The following is an 18444-nucleotide window of genomic DNA, read 5'->3' as shown; positions in this document are numbered from 1 at the left end:
GCAACGGTGTTGTGACTTATGAAATCTTGATGTTTCTGATTATGCCTTAACACTTAATGAAAAAATGTAAACAGTTGTTGTGATATTGTTTCATTACCAGTAGGTTTTACTGATTCTGATATTTATTGTTCACAGTGGAAAAAGACACTGAGTGTGAAAATGATAAAATCATCAAAGAAGAACCCATGGAAGTGGATGACACAAAACTTGAATCGTCTACAACAAATGAGGATGGTCATTCTAAAGTAGATATAATCAATGTCAGCCAGGGCTTTCATTTAAGGACGTGCTACAAAAGGAAAGTAAAATCATCAAAATTAGATGGACTACTTGAAAGGAGAGTAAAACAGTTTACACTGGAAGAAAAACAGCGCCTAGAAAGAATAAAGTTGGAGGCTAGTGCTAAATCTATAGGCAATATATCTTTAAGCCCACAAAAACCCGTAGATGAGCCACAAACAAGTAAATTAAAAGAAGGAAGCCAGACTGACATCTCTGTCCAAGATAGAGTTCATGTTTCAGGTAAGAGCCAAACTGAAGATTCATTTCAGGACTGCTTGCCAACCAGCAGTGTCTCTCATACCAATACCAGCGAGCCAGATCAACCGTCTTTACCTTCCTTGAATAGACTCTCAAAAATAGAAGATGTAGCCTCTGATCACTGCTCTGAGAATCAGAGTGACACTAAAGAAAGTCGTCCTGAGCCTATGGCTGCTGATAAAAGTCAAGGGCAAGGAATTCTTAAAGAGAGAATGACTGAGAATCCCCCCATGGATGACTTAAAACAAACAGATATGGAAGAAAAGAACAATTGCGGTATCTTGGAAAACAATGAAAAAACCTCAGAACAAAAACTACCTAATACAAGAGTGTCTCAGACTGTATGTGAAAACTCCTTACCGTCCACTGAAAGTGGCTGTGAAGGAGATGATACTTTGCCCATTGCTGCAAAAGTACAGCCAGAAGAAAATTCTGCAAAACAAGTCTGTGATCCAGAAAACAACTGCGCCTTGAAAAGCTGTTCTGAATTGGCGTCCCTTCACGAAGATGAGGGAAAAAATATTACTCAGAAAAACACTGAAAGTAAATCTGAAAACAGGGTCCTGTTTAATCGGAAGCAAGTCAGTAAAAGTTTAGAACCATTAAAAACTATGCTACCTTCGGAAGAAACACTTGAAAGTCAGAGTCCGGAGCATATGGATGGAACAGATGTTAGTGACGACTTGGTGAACTCTAAACTTACTGAAGCCAATGGTGAAAAGCAAAGTCAGGAACAGAAACTAGAGGCAAGTACCATAAACAAATGTCTTGATCAGATGAATCTGAAAGGTATTACTGATAAAAAGAATAATAGGAATGGAGAAACAGAGACTCCAGTAGAAAAAGATAAATCAGCAGCTTTTCAGATTAATGGAAAAGACAATGAGATTAAAGTATTGTCAAATGATGAATGTTTAATGAAAGATACCTCTGATACTAAGGCAGGAAGTGATATTGAACCAAAAGTCAATAATATTAGTAAATCCATTCCTGAACACGAAATAAAACCACTGGCTCTTAAAGATTCCTCTGTGAAGCCTTTCATGAATGGTGATATCACTGTACAAGACACAAATGAAAAAAACAGCTTGGGCACTAGATCATGTTCACAGAGTTCAATGGAGGTAGGTGACGAATCTCCAGGAAATCTTCTGCTTCCAGACAAAGTGCCCAAATGTGTGCAAAATACTGGCGAAAAGCAGCATTCTCCTGAAAGAGCGGGCTTTGACGGTGCTTCATTACCAGCACAGCTTTTCTGTAAAGAAAACAACGTGGGCAATGAGGCAGAATGCATGGAAACCGAAACTCCTGAGGATAAAAATATTGCTCCCTCACCTGTGACTTCTTGCGAAGAATCTAGCTTGAGTAGTGACTTCACCGATCAGAATGGCCTGCAGACATATAACAAAGTTGACAACATCAACGGTGACAATAAAATAAAAACTGTTATTACGGAGGTCACCACCACCACAACATCAACTGTTTCCACAGAATCCAAAACTGTATTTAAAGTAGCAGAGCTGTCACCGTTCAGAGATGATAAGCAAACGGTGGTGTCATCCACGGAAAATTGTGCCATTTCTACTGTAACAACCACAACCACTGTCACTAAGCTAACCTCGCCAATCCCTGACAGCAACGTTGACGTCATCTCCGTTCAGGAGCGTAGTAGTAGAACGGTGGTTACAACAACCGTCACTGATTCTTTGACTACGCCAGAAGGCACGCTAGTGACTTCCATGACTGTTAGCAAGGAGTATTCCACAAGAGACAAAGTGAAGTTGATGAAATTTTCAAAACCCAAAAAGGCTCGTTCTGGAACTGCCTTACCATCTTACAGAAAATTTGTTACCAAAAGCAGTAAAAAGAGCATATTCGTTTTACCCAACGATGACTTAAAAAAGTTGGCCAGGAAAGGAGGTATTAGGGAGGTTCCCTATTTCAACTACAATGCAAAACCTGCTGTGGATATCTGGCCCTATCCATCCCCAAGACCAACTTTTGGTATCACTTGGAGGTATGTATCTCTAGCTTTTAAAAGAAACTTGAGGTGGGCTGAAGTTGCTCACACAAAGCATTTTTTGTCTTGTATTGTGTATTGTGTTTATACTGGCTTTTATATTGGGGGGTTTTCCACTGAAACAACAAAAGGTGCATGGAGCTCTGTGTAGCTATGGCTTCCTCTGCTGCCTGGTGTTCTGGCAGTGGACATCAGCCACGTGGCAGCAGACATCCACCATCACTACCAGGCCACCAGAGCATGTGCCTAGCAGTATGTCTCTTGTAGCTTTATCCACGTCCATTACAGCCTATATTGCCAGAGTTCAAAGTGAACTCTATGAGGGCACCAGTTGCTGAATGGGCCGAGGTTGACTATCTGTTGGGTCTCCATGCTCCTTCCACTGCCTGCTGGGTGGTGGCAGGAGCCTGACTCTGCTCCCTGAGATGGAGTAACGGTCAGCAATGGAGGATTGTGCTGCTGCAAAAGAGCTTTGAGCGTTCCTGCACTCCAAAGTTTGGCCAGCAAAACTGAGCTTAGCAGATAGAGGACAGTTTATTTCTTAATAGGTAGATTAGCCTTCCCACAGCTTTGTGCTGTCATGGCTAAACCGTGCCTAGCAACCAAATTACTTTGCTATCTTTTCTCAGCAAAACGTGGTGCAGTATAGACATACCCTTAGTTACTTTTTGTTTCTGTGTACATGAGTACTGAACCTCCAGTTTGTAGATCCAAACAAGATTTTAAGAAGTGTCACAGCCTAGCCAGGTTTACTGTAACACAATCATTGTTTGGGCATGTCTGCAGAAAGTAAGAGGTAGGGCAGGGGAAGTAGAAGTAGATTTAATTGCAACTGATTCTGTTTAAAAACAGGTGGAAGTGGAGCCTTGGCTTTATCAATACTTAGTGAACATCTGGAATAATTTAAGTTTGAACAAAATAATTTTGACTGAAGCCCTGCCTACTTTGCTAAAATTACAATGTTTAAACATGGTTGTGGCTCACCTGCATTTGTATAAATTTTCTTTGGTCTATATGCTTATGTTTTGTGGAGAAAGACAGACTGATATGAACATAATAAGGTTCCTTGTTTAGGTGGTGACCTTGTCTGTACTAGATGTGATGCTTAATACAGTAGCAACTAGACTATGCTGGCAATGCCATCAGTTGAAAGTGCAGCAGTGGGAAATGGTAAGGAAAAAGTTCAGCGTACCTAGTTTCTGTGAAGGTTAAAATGTATGTTTATGGCTTGTGGAAGTGTAAGAGGTGATCTGATGCGGTATGGCTATGACCATGCTCAAGTAAGTGTTTTTCATCGGGGTGAATTAGCTTGGGTACCTCTTCCCCCCCCCAACTTCCTAATCTTCCTGAAATTTGAGAGTGCTATTTTTTTTGTAATACAAGAAAATAAAATCCTTTGTATAGTTGAATCTAAATGAGTCCACATGGTGTATTGTGAATCTTGCTGCTTACGCATAATTTTTCATATTTTTCCAGATGACCACACTAGACGTAAGGCTGGGGTGCCCAACCTTTTTGCACTTGGGGCTGGAAGGATGGTACTCTGAGTGTCTGTGGGCCAGATCCAGCCCTGATCTGGCTGTGTGGCGGGGTGGGGAGCAAGACATGCGTGTGGCCTGGTCCTGATCCAGCAGTGTGGCAGGGAAGAGGGTATGGCCTGACCCCAATCTGCCTGCACAGTGGTTGAAGGGAACCTGACCTAGCCCTGATGGGCTCGGAGATTTGGCAGCAGGCAGGAAATGGCATCATTTCTTAGCACTGCTCTCCCATCATTAAATGTCCTGACCTGTGGGGAGCCCCATAGACCAGGTACCATGGCTCCATGAGCTGCATTCGGCCCATGGGCCAGAGGTTGAGCACCCCTGTCTTAAAGGCATGGTCATTCTCCCACTCAAATAGGCAAAAAGTATTTCCATTGCAGGTTCAGTCTTTTAGTCAGAAAATCCTAGTTACTTCTTGGCATGAAAACCATCTACTGTTGTAAAACCTTTAAGTATTAAGAACAGGCTTTGACACTTTATTGGAATCAAAATTATTTTGCATATGTTATACATCATAATTGTTTCTCTAGAGAGGTGAATTACAAAGTCCATTTCTGTGCCTGGGAGGGATTTACATACTCCTGCAGAAAAAGTGGACCTACAGAAATGCAGCTAACTTCTCAGCTACCTTTATGAGAGGTTTCTAATACATGTTCCTCAGTAACCTTCAGGTAAACTCCATCCAGCTGTAGAAGTTACTGTTAATAGCCATTTTTGAATAAATTTAAATCTGGATCCTTCCCAGGCTGTCAGGTGTTGCTTAGGATTCTGTCATACTTGTCCATCCTGTGCTGCTCTTTACCTCTCCTTTCCATCTAAGTCCTGTAAGTTTTCATTCTTAGACATGTTTCAAAGCAAGGCACTTTCAGTTAGTCACTTTCCCATGCTGCTTCAGCTTCCCAATCATTTTGACAAAATCCTCTCCACATCAGTAATGTTTGATCACTCCCAATCTTCTCCGAAGCTGATCATCCTAAAACAAGGTATGTCTGTGCACATATACCCTTTACCAACTTGAGAAGGGAGGCTGCACATGGTTTTTCTCTTTTTTTTTTTTTTCTGTCGCATATAAGAATAAACTTGCAGAAACTTTTTTATAAGCAGTAGGTCTTCTGCAGTGTCATTAATGGGTGACAGTGCTTCGCTGCATCCGCTTTCAAAACAGAAAGGTCATATGCATTCTTCTTCAACTTACTTTAATCTTGGTTCGAGTAATGTTAAGTGTTCACTGTTTCTCCATTTGGAGCATTTAAATGCAAGTCTACTACAGAAATCCTAGAGATGGTCCTATTTAGTTTACTGATGAAAAAGTGGAAAGCTTTATTTTGGGTTTTCCTAATCGCGACCTGGTAGGATGTCTGATAAAAATACTTCCTATTTGGTTACACTTCAGAATGTTAAAACTTGCATCTCTTCCACATGCCTTTTGGCAGGTGATGGGAATGTGAGGATTCAATCTGTGAACAATGCCACAAAAGTTAGGGGTGCTTGATACAGAAGTTTGTCTCATTGTGTGGTAAAGTATGTGTGGGCTCTCCGGACGCATAGCTTTGATTTACTTGTTGAATTCAGTAAACAGCTTCCTGAAGGTCAAAAGTAGTATGCAGGCAAAACAGTTTTGCAGGCACAGAATGAATTACAAATGCCCATGCTTCTATTCTGAGAAGGTAAAATGGAGAAAACTGCAGAGACTGGTTTGGGTAAAAATTCAAGTTTTGCATTCTCATTTTAGAACATAACTGATATCCTGTGATTTTTTTTTTTTCCTTCTTCTTTGTGGCTTGTTCTAGATATCGACTTCAAACTGTAAAATCTTTGGCTGGAGTGAGCCTTATGTTGAGGTTACTGTGGGCCAGCTTACGGTGGGATGATATGGCTGCCAAAGCTCCACCTGGCGGAGGAACTACACGTACAGGTAGACTTGCTTTCAGTTTTTGGCTTGCTCGGTTACAGTTCACCTTGCCAGACTCGGAATGCCAGTGGTATCTTCAGTTATCTTTAATGTGCTGAAAATTAAACCAAATAGCAACCGATGTATACCAGTTGTTGTTTGACCAGCTTGGCTTGAATTGATTTACCAAACAATCTTATTTCCTGTTTAGGTTATTATGAAAATCTAACCAAGGCTTGCTTCTAAATTCATAGCTTATAATTACCATCTTTGCTCCAGAAAAAAATCTCCTCTGCCCTGGACAAGATCCTGTTTGCACGGAAGTCAGCAATACCTTGATTTTGCCCCTCTTTTTGATGATGGTATTGCATTACAGGGGTGGAGCCAAGTCATCTTCTGCATTCAAGATTGGTCCATGTTCGAATCATGGTTGATCTGTTTTGATAATGGCACCTCCAGTCTTTGGCTGACTTGAATCTGGTTTTTGGTTAGCGAGAGTTGATCACAACACTGAGAGACTAATGTTAGCTGCTTAGCCCTTATTTGCTTAGTCTAAAGGAATTGCGATGATCCTTGATTTGTTCTTTGTGCCTCTCATTTTCAAATCACTGCTTTTTTGTCCTTGCCTGATTTCTATACATAAGTCAGGAGTCATGTGCTCATATGCCTTGATATCATTTCAAGGAAAAACCATAGAATCATAGGAAGCTAGGGTTGGGAGGGACCTCAGGAGGTCAGCTAGTTCAGCCAGCTGCTCAAAGCAAGACCGTCCCCACCTAGACCATCCCAGCCACAATCCAGATGCAAAAAACAAAGCTTGTGTGTACAGACACTTAAAACAGCAGTGTCGCAAGTAATTGTTTTAGGGTTGCCTGCAATTCATAGCAGATAAAATTTATTTTTTCTACTATTTCCTTTAAGTTTCTGTTTCTGATAGAGTCTCTTGGTCATTTTTATTATTAATAATGATTTTGGCACTAAATTATTGTAGAAACATCTGAAACCGAAATTACAACTACAGAAATAATTAAGCGGAGAGATGTTGGCCCATATGGAATTCGTTCCGAGTACTGTATCAGAAAAATAATTTGCCCTATTGGTGTACCAGAAGCTCCAAAAGGTACGTTTGTAAATCTTCGCTTACTATATTTTTTCCAGAAACAGCCACAGTCTGTTGTCTTAATCCAGGCCATCAAAAGAAAGGCTAGTATTCCATAGCGTGATATGAAGTGTTCACTTTGTCTGATTGTGCTGAAACAAATTAATCTAGATTTTTGTTAAATTTGTTATTGAAAGGTAAAAGATGTATAAGTAAGTCTTTATTATAAGCAGGACATACTAACTTTATTAAAAAGCATAACAACTTTGAACTTCGCTACATATCTAACCCACCATATGATAGTATACGGTATTTAACTTTGAATCAAGGATGGAAAAATGCATGCAAGCATATTTTTATCCATATATCTATATTCCTTGAATTTTCAATACCTGTATGTTTTCATTCAACACAAAACAAACATGCCCATTCAGATCTTTATCACTAGACATAAGCATAGTTTCATCTTGATTCTATAAAATGTAATAGTCTTGCAAAGTCCCCTTTTCTGTTAGTTTAAAATAGCTCCTAGACTTTTCTTGCTTATTATAGATGCCCTGTCTTTAGTGATATTTCAAAGAACTTCGCTAAATAGTTAAGGATACGTTTTTCAAAAGTTTTCAGCTGCCTGGAGTCGGTGGGAGTTTTGCCGCTTAGAACATCTTACCTTAATTGGCTTCTGTTTGTAAGAACCTGCTTTTTTTTTTTTTTAAAAAAAGGCAATGCATTCTAATTTTTCATTTGCACTTTATTTCATGGTTGAGCTTAATACGTGGGGGGGTTTTGCCTTCTTTTCCTAAAGAAACTCCAACACCTCAGAGGAAGGGCCTTCGATCAAGTGCACTAAGGCCAAAGAGGCCAGAAACACCAAAGCAAACAGGCCCTGTTATAATTGAAACGTGGGTAGCAGAGGAAGAATTGGAATTATGGGAAATCAGGGCATTTGCTGAAAGGTAAACTAAAAAAAATGAAGGATTGCAATTTGTGTGCAGTATGAATTATGAGACGAATGTGTTTTGTTTCTTGGTAGGTGCCTTGAACTTACTATTTTCTGTGTCCTTTTGTAAAGGATCCGTGAACTAAAAGTTGCAAAAGCAAAGTATTTCTGGTGGCAGAAATTAAAGTATTATGTAGGTTGATAGGTTTGCCTGGATCAGTTTTATGGTAATGTAGCATGTAACAACTAGGCAAACTGCCTCTGACTGATTTAGGAAGCAGCAAATGTTGTGTGCTAAGAGAACCACATTAGTAACTGAAACTGTAAATGTGTTCTATCATTCTGTGGTTTGAATGCGGTGTGTGAATGTCCATTGAACAAAGTCCCCAAGTATATACCCATGAAAGGACCACATGGAAGAAGAGTTAACAGCACCTAGATTCTATTAGAATGAATCCTGCTTTGCACTGTTGGTGAACGGTGATTGCTCTAGCTTCAAAACTGATAGACCCGATCTTTATTAATAGTTTCTTTGTAAGGTGTTCTAGTCTTTCACTTCAGAATATTTCAAAGAGCTCACCCTATTTAGTCAACCTGGCTAAAATGAAAGCCCATAGGGGTTTTATTTTCTGTGCGTGCAATAGTAATTTTTTCTCTCTGTGTATCTCCTGGCAGGGTGGAAAAAGAAAAGGCACAGGCAGTTGAACAGCAGGCTAAGGTTAGTGAACAGAAGAAGGCCGAGGAATTCAAGGCCCAAATGGAGGCTCAGCTAAAACAACAGCGGTTGGCTGCCCAGCAGGTGGGGGAGCCATTAGTAGTCCCACCTGTCAACAAGTTTGCATTGTTAGTCTGCATATATTCAAATACAGAGAATCATGTCCCTGTTTCATACAGTTTTTCAAGTATAATTATGATTGTTTTCTGGTCTCCATGTGAACTCAACCTTCTGAAAAGACTTCATTGGCATATTAAACCTTAACACTTGCTACATTTAGTACATTCAGTATTCTTATGTAACCCTCTACATCATAACTTGTTTATAATTGCCTTCCTAGTTCCTATACCAAATGTAGATAATCTCCAAAAAGATGGTTTCCTTCCCTTCTGAAAGAAGGGTATGAAATGGTAGCTGCCAGGGGAGACCTGTCTGATGGAAAATAACGATAGCTCACAACTGACTATAATGGATTTGACTTTATTCCCAAGATAAAATGGAGCAAAAGCTGGGCGTTTGTTTTGTGGAGGCTTAAGTTTTAACCTACTAATTACAAAACTTAGAATTCCAGGATCTGGTCAGACGTTCATATTTTGCTTCCTTAATATATTAGCGAGAACTGTCCAACTCTTCTAGATTCATTTTTCCTTTTTGTCTTCCCTACCCATGGTGCACTTCTCATTGTTAGTGTTTAATATCATAGTTACACTTTTTAGAATACTCTAAGCACAAAACAGAATACCAGTCACTTAGTCAATCTGTAAACATTTGTTACTTTGTTTTCTAATAGTCTCTGCTGTTGCTGTTTTTCAGTTATAGGTAACAAGAAAAAGAAAAAATGCTGGAATGTGGACAGTTTTACCCATTTTTGGTGCAGTCTTGTCAAGATTCAAATAGCTAAATGCTTGGCATGAAAAATCTCTGCAAAATGTTGAAAAAGTGTCAGAGTGTAGTTGGCATTATTAAGTTAATTATTTCTCTCAAATAAAAAGCAATGAGAACTGTCACAGGGACAGAAGGCCTACCACTTGTTAAGATTGTTGAACCTGGTGGGCTAAAAATTGGCTTACAATCAGAAGAACATGTTAGATCTTGGTATTTTGATTAAGCTTCATCAGCATAAATTAGAATGGTAATTTCTTGGCTTTCTTATATTTTGCTTCCACTGGCAAGATACAGCTGCCATTAAAATTAAACTTAAGGATGCCAGTAGTAATTAAAAATTGAGCCTTGTAGTAGTAGGTTTGCATCTCTCTCTGATGCACATGCATGTGTCCATTATGAAAGTAGGTATTTCAAAGACTTGTGTGTTGAGAAATCTTTTTTACCTTTTAGATGTTTCAGATTACTCATCTGAGAATACTGAATTTAATTTTATTTTAAATAAACATGCTGGATTGTGTTGTAAAATGCTACAAAAGTAATATTTTGTGCTGTTATATCACAATGGAAATCATTGATCTACAAACAGGGAGGTACTTGGGCAAATTCAATACTACATTTGTACATTAGTAATAGTAGTTTGCTAGCAATCTGTAATATTTTCTACTTCAGTAATCTCTAATTTAATTTCTAGAAACTTCTAGCCAGCCTCATCTTTACGTAGGAAAAAAAAAACTTTTCTTTTTTACTTTTCTTGCAGAATGTGCTAATTTTAAATGTACTTTTATTGAGTTTTTCTTTTAACTTCTGTAGAAACGACTGGAGCAACAAAAGCAATTACCCACAGGAGGTGCAGCCACTACAGTCACTACAGCTAGCAGCACTGCAACCACTGTCTCTGCTCCACAGAAGGTTATGGTAGGCCCATTAACAGGCCCAGTTCCCACTGGAACCAAAGTTGTGCTTACTACTAAAGTGGGTTCTCCAGCTACAGTAACATTCCAGCAGAGCAAAAACTTCCATCAGACTTTTGCTACTTGGGTTAAACAAGGCCAGTCTTCATCAGGTAAATTATTCGCTTTTCTTTCATTCAGAGACTGCTCGTACTCCAAATGGCTAGAAAGTGTTTGTTGGCTTGTTTGTTTCTGACCTGTGCCAACGTTCGCATTAACTTACAATGAAGAGTTCTCTGTATGAATTCACTGTTACAGTGAACCTTTAAACAAATATGGGAGTAAAATGATGTGGCATATTCAAAAGTGGCTCTATAATAATTCAGTAGCTTTTTCTTTAAGAAATAATCATATTCACTACTAAAAACAATTATCTGATTTGAAACTTAACTGTTTCGTGTACTTTAATAGCTACCAGCACTCCTGCCACATCAGCCACAACCATTGCCAGCACAGGACAGACGTTCCAGATCTCAGGCAGTCCAGTAACTATGGCAGGCAAAGTGATAACAAAGCTTCCACTTCCTGCAAATAGCAAGATTGTTGCTGTCAATGTGCCATCAACTCAAGGAGGTAGGGGAAGAAAATAGACTTGGCATGCATCTTCCAACTTGCTAAATTGATATGGCATTGACATTTTTTTGATGTAAAATAAAACGTTACGTTTCTGAATTAAATGGGGGGATAAGTTTCTGGAGTGTTTCCTTTGCTGTCCCTCAAAATGATCAGAGTTGTTTTTTTTAGGGACAAAAATGTAGGTTTCTTCCCATAAATTTCATTTAGAAGCTCTGATTATTTTTTTTAAAAGAACCTAAATCAGAAGGTCTTTCAAGAACCTAATTCTAAACCAGACATCAAAAAAGCATTCATCAAAATTTTGCAAAAGTGTTGTAACAGCATTGTTGTAACTAGCTATTTAATAACTAATTGTTGTGAGGGTCCTCGGTATGACCGTAAACTGCATCCAACTGGAAGGCCTGGTGGCAACGTGGTGGGGCTATCGTGGCAGGGAGCTCCTATAAAATGCTACAACTTTGCAACCTCCAGAGTAAGGTGAGTATAGGGTGCCTCACCCCCAGCCCCTACTGCCTTGTTGGGTACTCCTTGGTTGGAGAAAGGCTGGGGACATCACCCTGACAGAAGTGCTTCCTCACTGAGGCATTAGACCGTCAGCAGCAGTTCTCATCTGTTACTGTCTGGCAGAAGCTACAACCATTGAGGCACAGAATATCTGGACTCAATCTGGCCTTTGGATTCTATCTCAGTGATCTAAAGGCGGGATGGTAGGTCTTGGGCAGCCTCTGCTCCTTCGTACTGTTGCCTAGGTGTATGCATCAAAGGTCTTGGTGACTAGACCTCTTAGGCATACACCATGATCTAGAGGATTGACAGTTGCCTATACATGTTGACAGTTGTAAATAGTTGTACCTCAAAAACCTGCTGTTCTCAGTTTTAGTGATGGGCTGAGTAGTGTTGGTTCCCTTTTATTCCTTTGCCTTGGGAAAGAGGACTTAATATTTTGAGATGACAGGTTTCATATCCCTTATTAAACATACCTGATCCTCTGTTCATTTTGCTTCATCTATGAAGAAACTGCTAGCTTTGAGTGAGTAGAACTTTCTTGTGAGCATAGAGCGCTCTTACCCATGATCTGCAATTCAGATGGCCAGAGAGCTGGTCCTTTAGGCTATTTATATGCAGGAAAGACTAGACTAATACCTAATATTTGTGTAAGAACAACATTTGTGGCACCATATTGCACAGTAGCCTCTCTGTAAAGGTCAGTGTTGGAGGGTCATGCCTCTGAAATTTTCTTTCTTCAAATGTTTAAAGTACTTGTCAGTGCCCTGACAAGATAAAGGGATTTGTATTTCCCAAAAGTGGTGAAGCTTCTTCCTTGTAGAACATGAAATTTTTGCCAAGAGATTTGTGGGCCTGTCTGTCAAGGTGTGTTCTAAAAACTAGAAGGCTTACTGAATTTCAGCGTTAGCATATTATTGTGACGGGCAGCTCTCATATTAATGGATTCTTACCTTTTTCTTTTATTAGGTATGGTTCAAGTTCAGCAAAAGGTGTTGGGTATCATTCCATCGACTACAGGTGCAAATCAGCAAACGTTTACTTCATTCCAGCCAAGGACAGCAACTGTAACTATTCGGCCAAATACTACAGGGACAGTAGGAACAACAACAACTTCACAAGTAATGTCTTTCTGTTTCTTACAAGGGCTATTGTATGAATACATTGCATCTTATGAGAGCATATCTGCAAACAAAATTATCTTCTATATATTTTTAATCCAAGGGATGACTATATCAGTTTCTTTCTCTTTTGAGACATATTTCTCATTTTTTGTATGATCATAGACGCTTATGGCATTGAAGATTTCTGGGCTGTGTATTAGAAACTAAACTGGATTAGGTAAAAGCTGTGATAGTTATTCAACATACTGCAGGTGTGATAGAATGTTGGGATATTAAAGTAGGCTTTTAATGAGATAAATGAATGCTTAATTTTTTTCATATAAACATTTAAGTTGTATACACCAGTGGTGTGGAACTTGCCTTGTGCCCTGGGCTAAATCCAAACCATGGGGCTCCTTGTGAGCCAGATCCAGCCCAGGGCACAGTGACAGGTCCAGCTCTGGGATGGGGGACACAGCACAACTTCAGCTCCTACTCCCAGCTCAGCTCTGGCACAGAGCACACAGTGGTGGGACCAGCAGCCAAGGAGCTGGCACCATGGCAGAGGTAATGAGCAAGAAGCAGCTGGAGAACAGCTGAGGTTGTATCAGCTCTCACTTGCCTCTCACCATGTCCACCAGAGCTCAAGAGTTCCAGATTCTCAGCAGAGCATGTCTTCCAACTTCCAGTGACTCGCCAATAATCCAGCAAGCCGGACAGAATGGCTCTGCAGGCCAGATTTGGCTTACAGGCTGTATATTTGACACCCTGATGTGCACAATACATGTTTAATGCAGCCTGAAAAAAGGCACAATTTTTTTACTCTATGGTAATAACTAACCCTGGGACAGGGTGGAATCTCTATTGCCTTAAATCTTAAAATCAAGATAAGAGATCTTTCCAAAAGAGAGACTATCTGTAATAGAGGTTTCATGTTTAATGTAGAAACAATGGAGTCATGTTTTCTGACCTGTGCTATGCTTGGTCAGACCAGACTGTCATACTGGTGCCTTCTGGTCTTGATATCTATTCATCTGACTCCTGGATTCAGTATCCCCTTGCTGGTTGCTGATCTAAAGAGGAGGCTGAACTTGTATTCAGGTTTCACCAGTCTGCCAGCCTTTTTCAAAAACAATACTAACACATCTGGAAGGAGCTCTTCGTAGGGATTTTTTTTATTTGCTTTTTAAAATTTCAGGCTGGTCTCTGCAGTAACACCTTATGGGAAATAGTTTTAATGGGGAAACTCAACACACATCTTCAGAACATAGAGTCCTGTTAGGAAGAGAGTGATTATGGCAGAGTTTTTTGGTGAGCTTTAAGGCATGCAAGAAGTAAATGGTTGAACCTACCTTTTTATTCTTACACTTCTCATTATTTTAAGGAATGTAAGGTTTAGCAGGCAAGTCTTTAAACACTTGAATAAATGTTCTCCATTTGTTGCTTCTAGGTAATGCCAGGGACACCGCTCCGTCCTGGTATGACAGTAATAAGGGCACCACTTCAGCAGTCAACATTAGGGAAGACCATCATTCGAACACCACTAGTGGTGCAGCAAGGTATTCTTCCAGCCAGTAGGTTAATTTTAATATTACAATTTCCAGTGTGTGAAACCCATGGTTTGTTCCTCCATAAACATTTTCTATCATTCACCCCAATTCCAAAATTTCTCCCTATTTAGAACTTGGTATTTGGCAGGTACTGTTTAGATAGGGATGTTTTTTAAACAGCTTGAGATCAATTATCAATTTTATTGGTATTACTGAGTGAAATTCTTACTGATGTGTTTAATAGCTCAAATCTTTCATCTGAGAGGATACAAAGAATGGGGTTTCAGAGTCTGATTTTATTAAAATACTCAATGTTTAAAATTGAGTAGTTAAAATACAAAATTATGATGGCCACTTGGATAAGAAGGTTTGACTTAATTACTCCTTGAAAAAAACATCACATTGAACATTTTTCAGATTCATATTTTTTAGTCAGTTTCACAGGGAAGCGAGTTATGGTAGATGTTCCCTTGCAAACTGGAATGCCTGCTTGGCTTGTTTCATACCCCACTACTACAAGAAGTTGAGGTTTAGTGTGCTATAATTAAAAAAAAAAAAAAAAAAAAAGTTGGAACATAAATATTTTTAACATCACATATTTGCTCTTGTAGGTCAGACTCAACAGGTGGTGACTCAGATAATCAGAGGTCAGCCTGTGTCAACTGCAGTATCTAGTACCAGCACAGCTTCTTCCAGTTCTGGACAAAAGACTGTAACAGCTCCTGGAACACCTCCACAGCCAATACAGCCCCAAACCTCAACTCCCCAAACCCCTCGTCCCCAGCAGGGGCAAGTGAAACTTACCATGGCCCAGCTTACACAGCTAACGCAAGGACAGGTGAACCATTTTTTACAGCTTCCAAATATAAAGATATGCCAATAGTGTTACCTCTTGCTTTCAGTGGTACAGTGTGCTTCTATTAGAAGTCAGTGCTCTAATAGCCATTAACTAAACATAGGGTTTCTTTTCAGTTGAAGAAAATTCATGTAAGCACACCATCCAGTTTGTTTATAGTAAAGATCTTGAGAAATTGTCTGGTATCCAAGGACTATTTAAATCAGTAGAATTCTCCAATGCTGAGTCTGGTTATAAACAGACCTCAAATCATACTGTTTGCTAGTATCTGACAGGCAGCTGAGACTCTTTTTTAAGTGAAGAATTATCTTCTGCACTGATGGTGGGATTTCTAAGATTGATTTTTGGGTTGGGGGTGGTTAATAAGATGCCCAAAGTTACATTCAACTGTGGCCCTTCTGTTAAAGGTTTTAGCCAGACTCGATGGACAGAAGTTTAACTGTCATTGACACTGATCTAGTTTAGTATTCAGCTGAAAATAGGTACAACTGATACGAACCTCTAAGACATGATACATTGCTCCTTTATGGGCAATTCAGGTGATTTTCTGACTTGAAATTCTGCCACTGGAATGCTAGGATGTTTTAGTTGGTGCTTTGTTATGCAATATGGAACTCATGCATCAGAGATGTGATTTGTGACGTTGTTGTTCCAGTGTCAGGAGAGCTTAGGTCTCCCAGTTCACAGGCTTATCCCACTGGGGCATTAATAACTTTTTTTTTCCCCCCCTAGGGTGGCAGTCAAGGGTTGACTGTGGTAATTCAGGGACAGGGACAAACTACTGGTCAGTTACAGCTGATCCCTCAGGGAATGACTGTAATACCGGGTCCAGGGCAACAGCTAATGCAAGCAGCTATGCCAAACGGTACAATTCAAAGGTTTCTTTTCACCCCGCTACCAGCAGCAGCTACTACAGCCAGCACTACTACTACAACAGTTTCCACTTCAACATCAGGTAGGATTTTTTTGGGTTCAACATAAAGCACTGGTTTTAAGTTGAAGTAATTTTACATAGTTGGCAGCTAATGTCTTTTATTAAGTTAAGTTAAAGATCATTTTGTAGGCTGAGAAATCATATGCTAAAGCTCTGGATGAAGCAGTGTACCTCTGTTAAGCCATTAGGAGGAAAACTGCTTTGTCGGCTGCAGAAAGCCTAATATTTCAAATTAACATGGCCCTTGGAATGAACAGAATACTTTCTTTATCTTTCATAGCTACAGGGGAACAGAAACAAGCCTCGCAAGCTCAGGCACAACCACCACCAGTCCTGCCTCCAATTCAGCCCCAGTCTCAGAATCAACTGCAGACCCAGCTGCAGGCACAGACACAGTGTGTTCAGCCTCAGCCCCCAGCCCAGCCACAGACTGCACAGACCGGAGTTCAGCCTGAAGTTCAGACACAGCCTGAATCTCAGACTCCAACATCCATTCAGTCTCCAGACACATCAGAAGCACAGCCTGTCATGACACAGTCAGCTAAATCACCAGTCGCCGTTCATTCTCCTACACAGACCCAGGTTCCAGGGCAGTCTCAACTTCAAGTCCAGAGTCAGCCACAGACAGTCATTCAAGCCCAGCCCCAGCTCCAGGCTCTGCAGCAAGCCCCAGTGCAGACTACATCCCAACAGCCGATTCAGATGCAGCCCCATACTTCTATACAGATTCAAGCTCAGCTGCAACAACAACCCCAATCCCAGGTTCAGACTTCAGTCCAGACCCTTCCAACTACACAAAGTTTAAGCCAAGTTACTGTACAGTCTCCATCTCGTCCCCAGCTGCAGATTCAGCAGCCTCCAACCAAGGTTATTACTGTACCTCAGCTTCAGCAACAAGTCCAGGTTCTTTCTCAACTTCAGTCTCATGTTGTGGCTCAGATACAGGCCCAGCAGGGCAGTGTTCCTCAGCAAATCAAGCTTCAGCTACCTATTCAAATTCAGCAGACAAGCCCTGTACAGGCTCACCAAATTCAGAATGTGGTAACGGTTCAAGCAGCTAGTGTTCAAGAGCAGCTGCAGAGGGTTCAGCAGCTCAGGGAGCAACAGCAGAAGAAAAAGCAGATAGAAATTAAACGTGAACACACCCTTCAAGCTTCTAATCAAAGTGACATTATCCAGAAACAGGTAAAGTTCTCCGAAATAAAGGAATGCCTTAAATTAAGTAACCTCATGCCGTTAATCAGGTTGATAAGTTGTGAACTGAATTGTCTCTGATTTTTCTCCCTTTCTAAATGATACTGCAAAATGATTGGGTTTTGCCATTATAATGATCTAAGCTAGTTCAGCCCATTAAGAGAAGTCTGCAGTGCTTACAGCTTTTTGACACTTTGTCTTAATTTATTGTAATTGATTATTAGGAAAATATTCTCAGTGTTAGTCCAGAGAGGTAGTTAGCTGTGTTAGTCTGAAGTTGCACAGAAGGCAGAGCAGGGTGGCACCAAAGAGTAGCAAATTCAGAAGCGTAAGCTGCTGCCTACAAAAGCTTTATGCCTCTCTGAACAAGTTAGTTTCTAAGGTGTCATCCTGCCCCAGTGTTAGTCCAGAGGAGACAGGTTGTATATGCAAGGGCAAATGCTTGGTGCGCTTGTACAGTAGCTTTGTTGACCGCTGAGGAATGAACACTAGAAGATGTGTATTAGGTATAATACAAAAGAAAGACAAAAAACAAGAAAAAATGTGGAGTCTTTTGTATAATATCTTGTGATCAGAACTGACTTCAGTTAATTAACTCCTGTTTTAGAATATTATTAAAGCCATTAGAGCCATGGTTTTCAGCCTGTAGTCCACAGAGCCCTGGGAGTCTGCAAACTGTCTAAGGGGTCTGCAGAAGATGACTATGATCAATCAGAAGTATGTGATTAACCACACTTGCGGTTCAAGGGGGTTGGTACCTTGATTTGAAACTTCCAAAGGGGTCTTCACCTCTGTTAAAAGTTTTTTAAGGATCCACAAATGAAAAAAGGTTGAAAAGCATTAGTTTAGAGCCTAATTGTATTTTTGAATTCCAAGAAAAAGTTGTGAAAGTAAGCATTCCGCTGCCATATGGCTGAAGTCCTGTGGTACAGCAAAGAGCAGCAGACTAAAAGTAAAGCTGACTGAACTTTCATTGTCCAGAAATAGTAAAATTAAATTGAATTTCCCAGTTCTAATTTGAAACCCCTAATTTAGTGTAAATATAGGACTTACAAAATTAGACAAGTAAGTAAGTGTACCATTTTTTTCCCCAAGTGCTGTCAGCGGCACTAGCTAAAGTTTTCAAGTTTTGTTTTGGATTTTGTGTTG

The 18444-nt window shown here is 40.1% G+C and overlaps 1 protein-coding gene across 11 annotated transcripts in view; it reads left to right on the top strand.

Moving 5' to 3' along the window:
* BPTF (bromodomain PHD finger transcription factor) overlaps positions 1-18444 on the top strand; it is an 83432-nt gene that overhangs the window by 45026 nt on the left and 19962 nt on the right. For 5 of the 11 annotated variants that reach the window (XM_090061072.1, XM_090061064.1, XM_090061066.1 and 2 more), the window contains 12 exons: positions 136-2557; positions 5892-6016; positions 6984-7112; positions 7894-8044; positions 8704-8827; positions 10439-10691; positions 10990-11151; positions 12628-12779; positions 14212-14335; positions 14923-15149; positions 15900-16122; positions 16382-17286. In XM_090061072.1, the coding sequence (XP_089917198.1) occupies positions 136-2557; positions 5892-6016; positions 6984-7112; positions 7894-8044; positions 8704-8827; positions 10439-10691; positions 10990-11151; positions 12628-12779; positions 14212-14335; positions 14923-15149; positions 15900-16122; positions 16382-17286 (4997 nt within the window). The remainder of the gene's footprint in view (positions 1-135; positions 2558-5891; positions 6017-6983; positions 7113-7893; positions 8045-8703; positions 8828-10438; positions 10692-10989; positions 11152-12627; positions 12780-14211; positions 14336-14922; positions 15150-15899; positions 16123-16381; positions 17287-18444) is intronic. The other 6 variants (XM_090061073.1, XM_090061074.1, XM_090061065.1 and 3 more) reach the window with 5 other exon arrangements.

This window comes from Crocodylus siamensis, chromosome 8, assembly GCF_052110815.1.
Source record: "Crocodylus siamensis isolate JL-2025a chromosome 8, ASM5211081v1, whole genome shotgun sequence".
Taxonomy (NCBI): Eukaryota; Metazoa; Chordata; order Crocodylia; family Crocodylidae; genus Crocodylus; species Crocodylus siamensis.
This window is presented reverse-complemented; position numbering and strand designations above follow the sequence as displayed.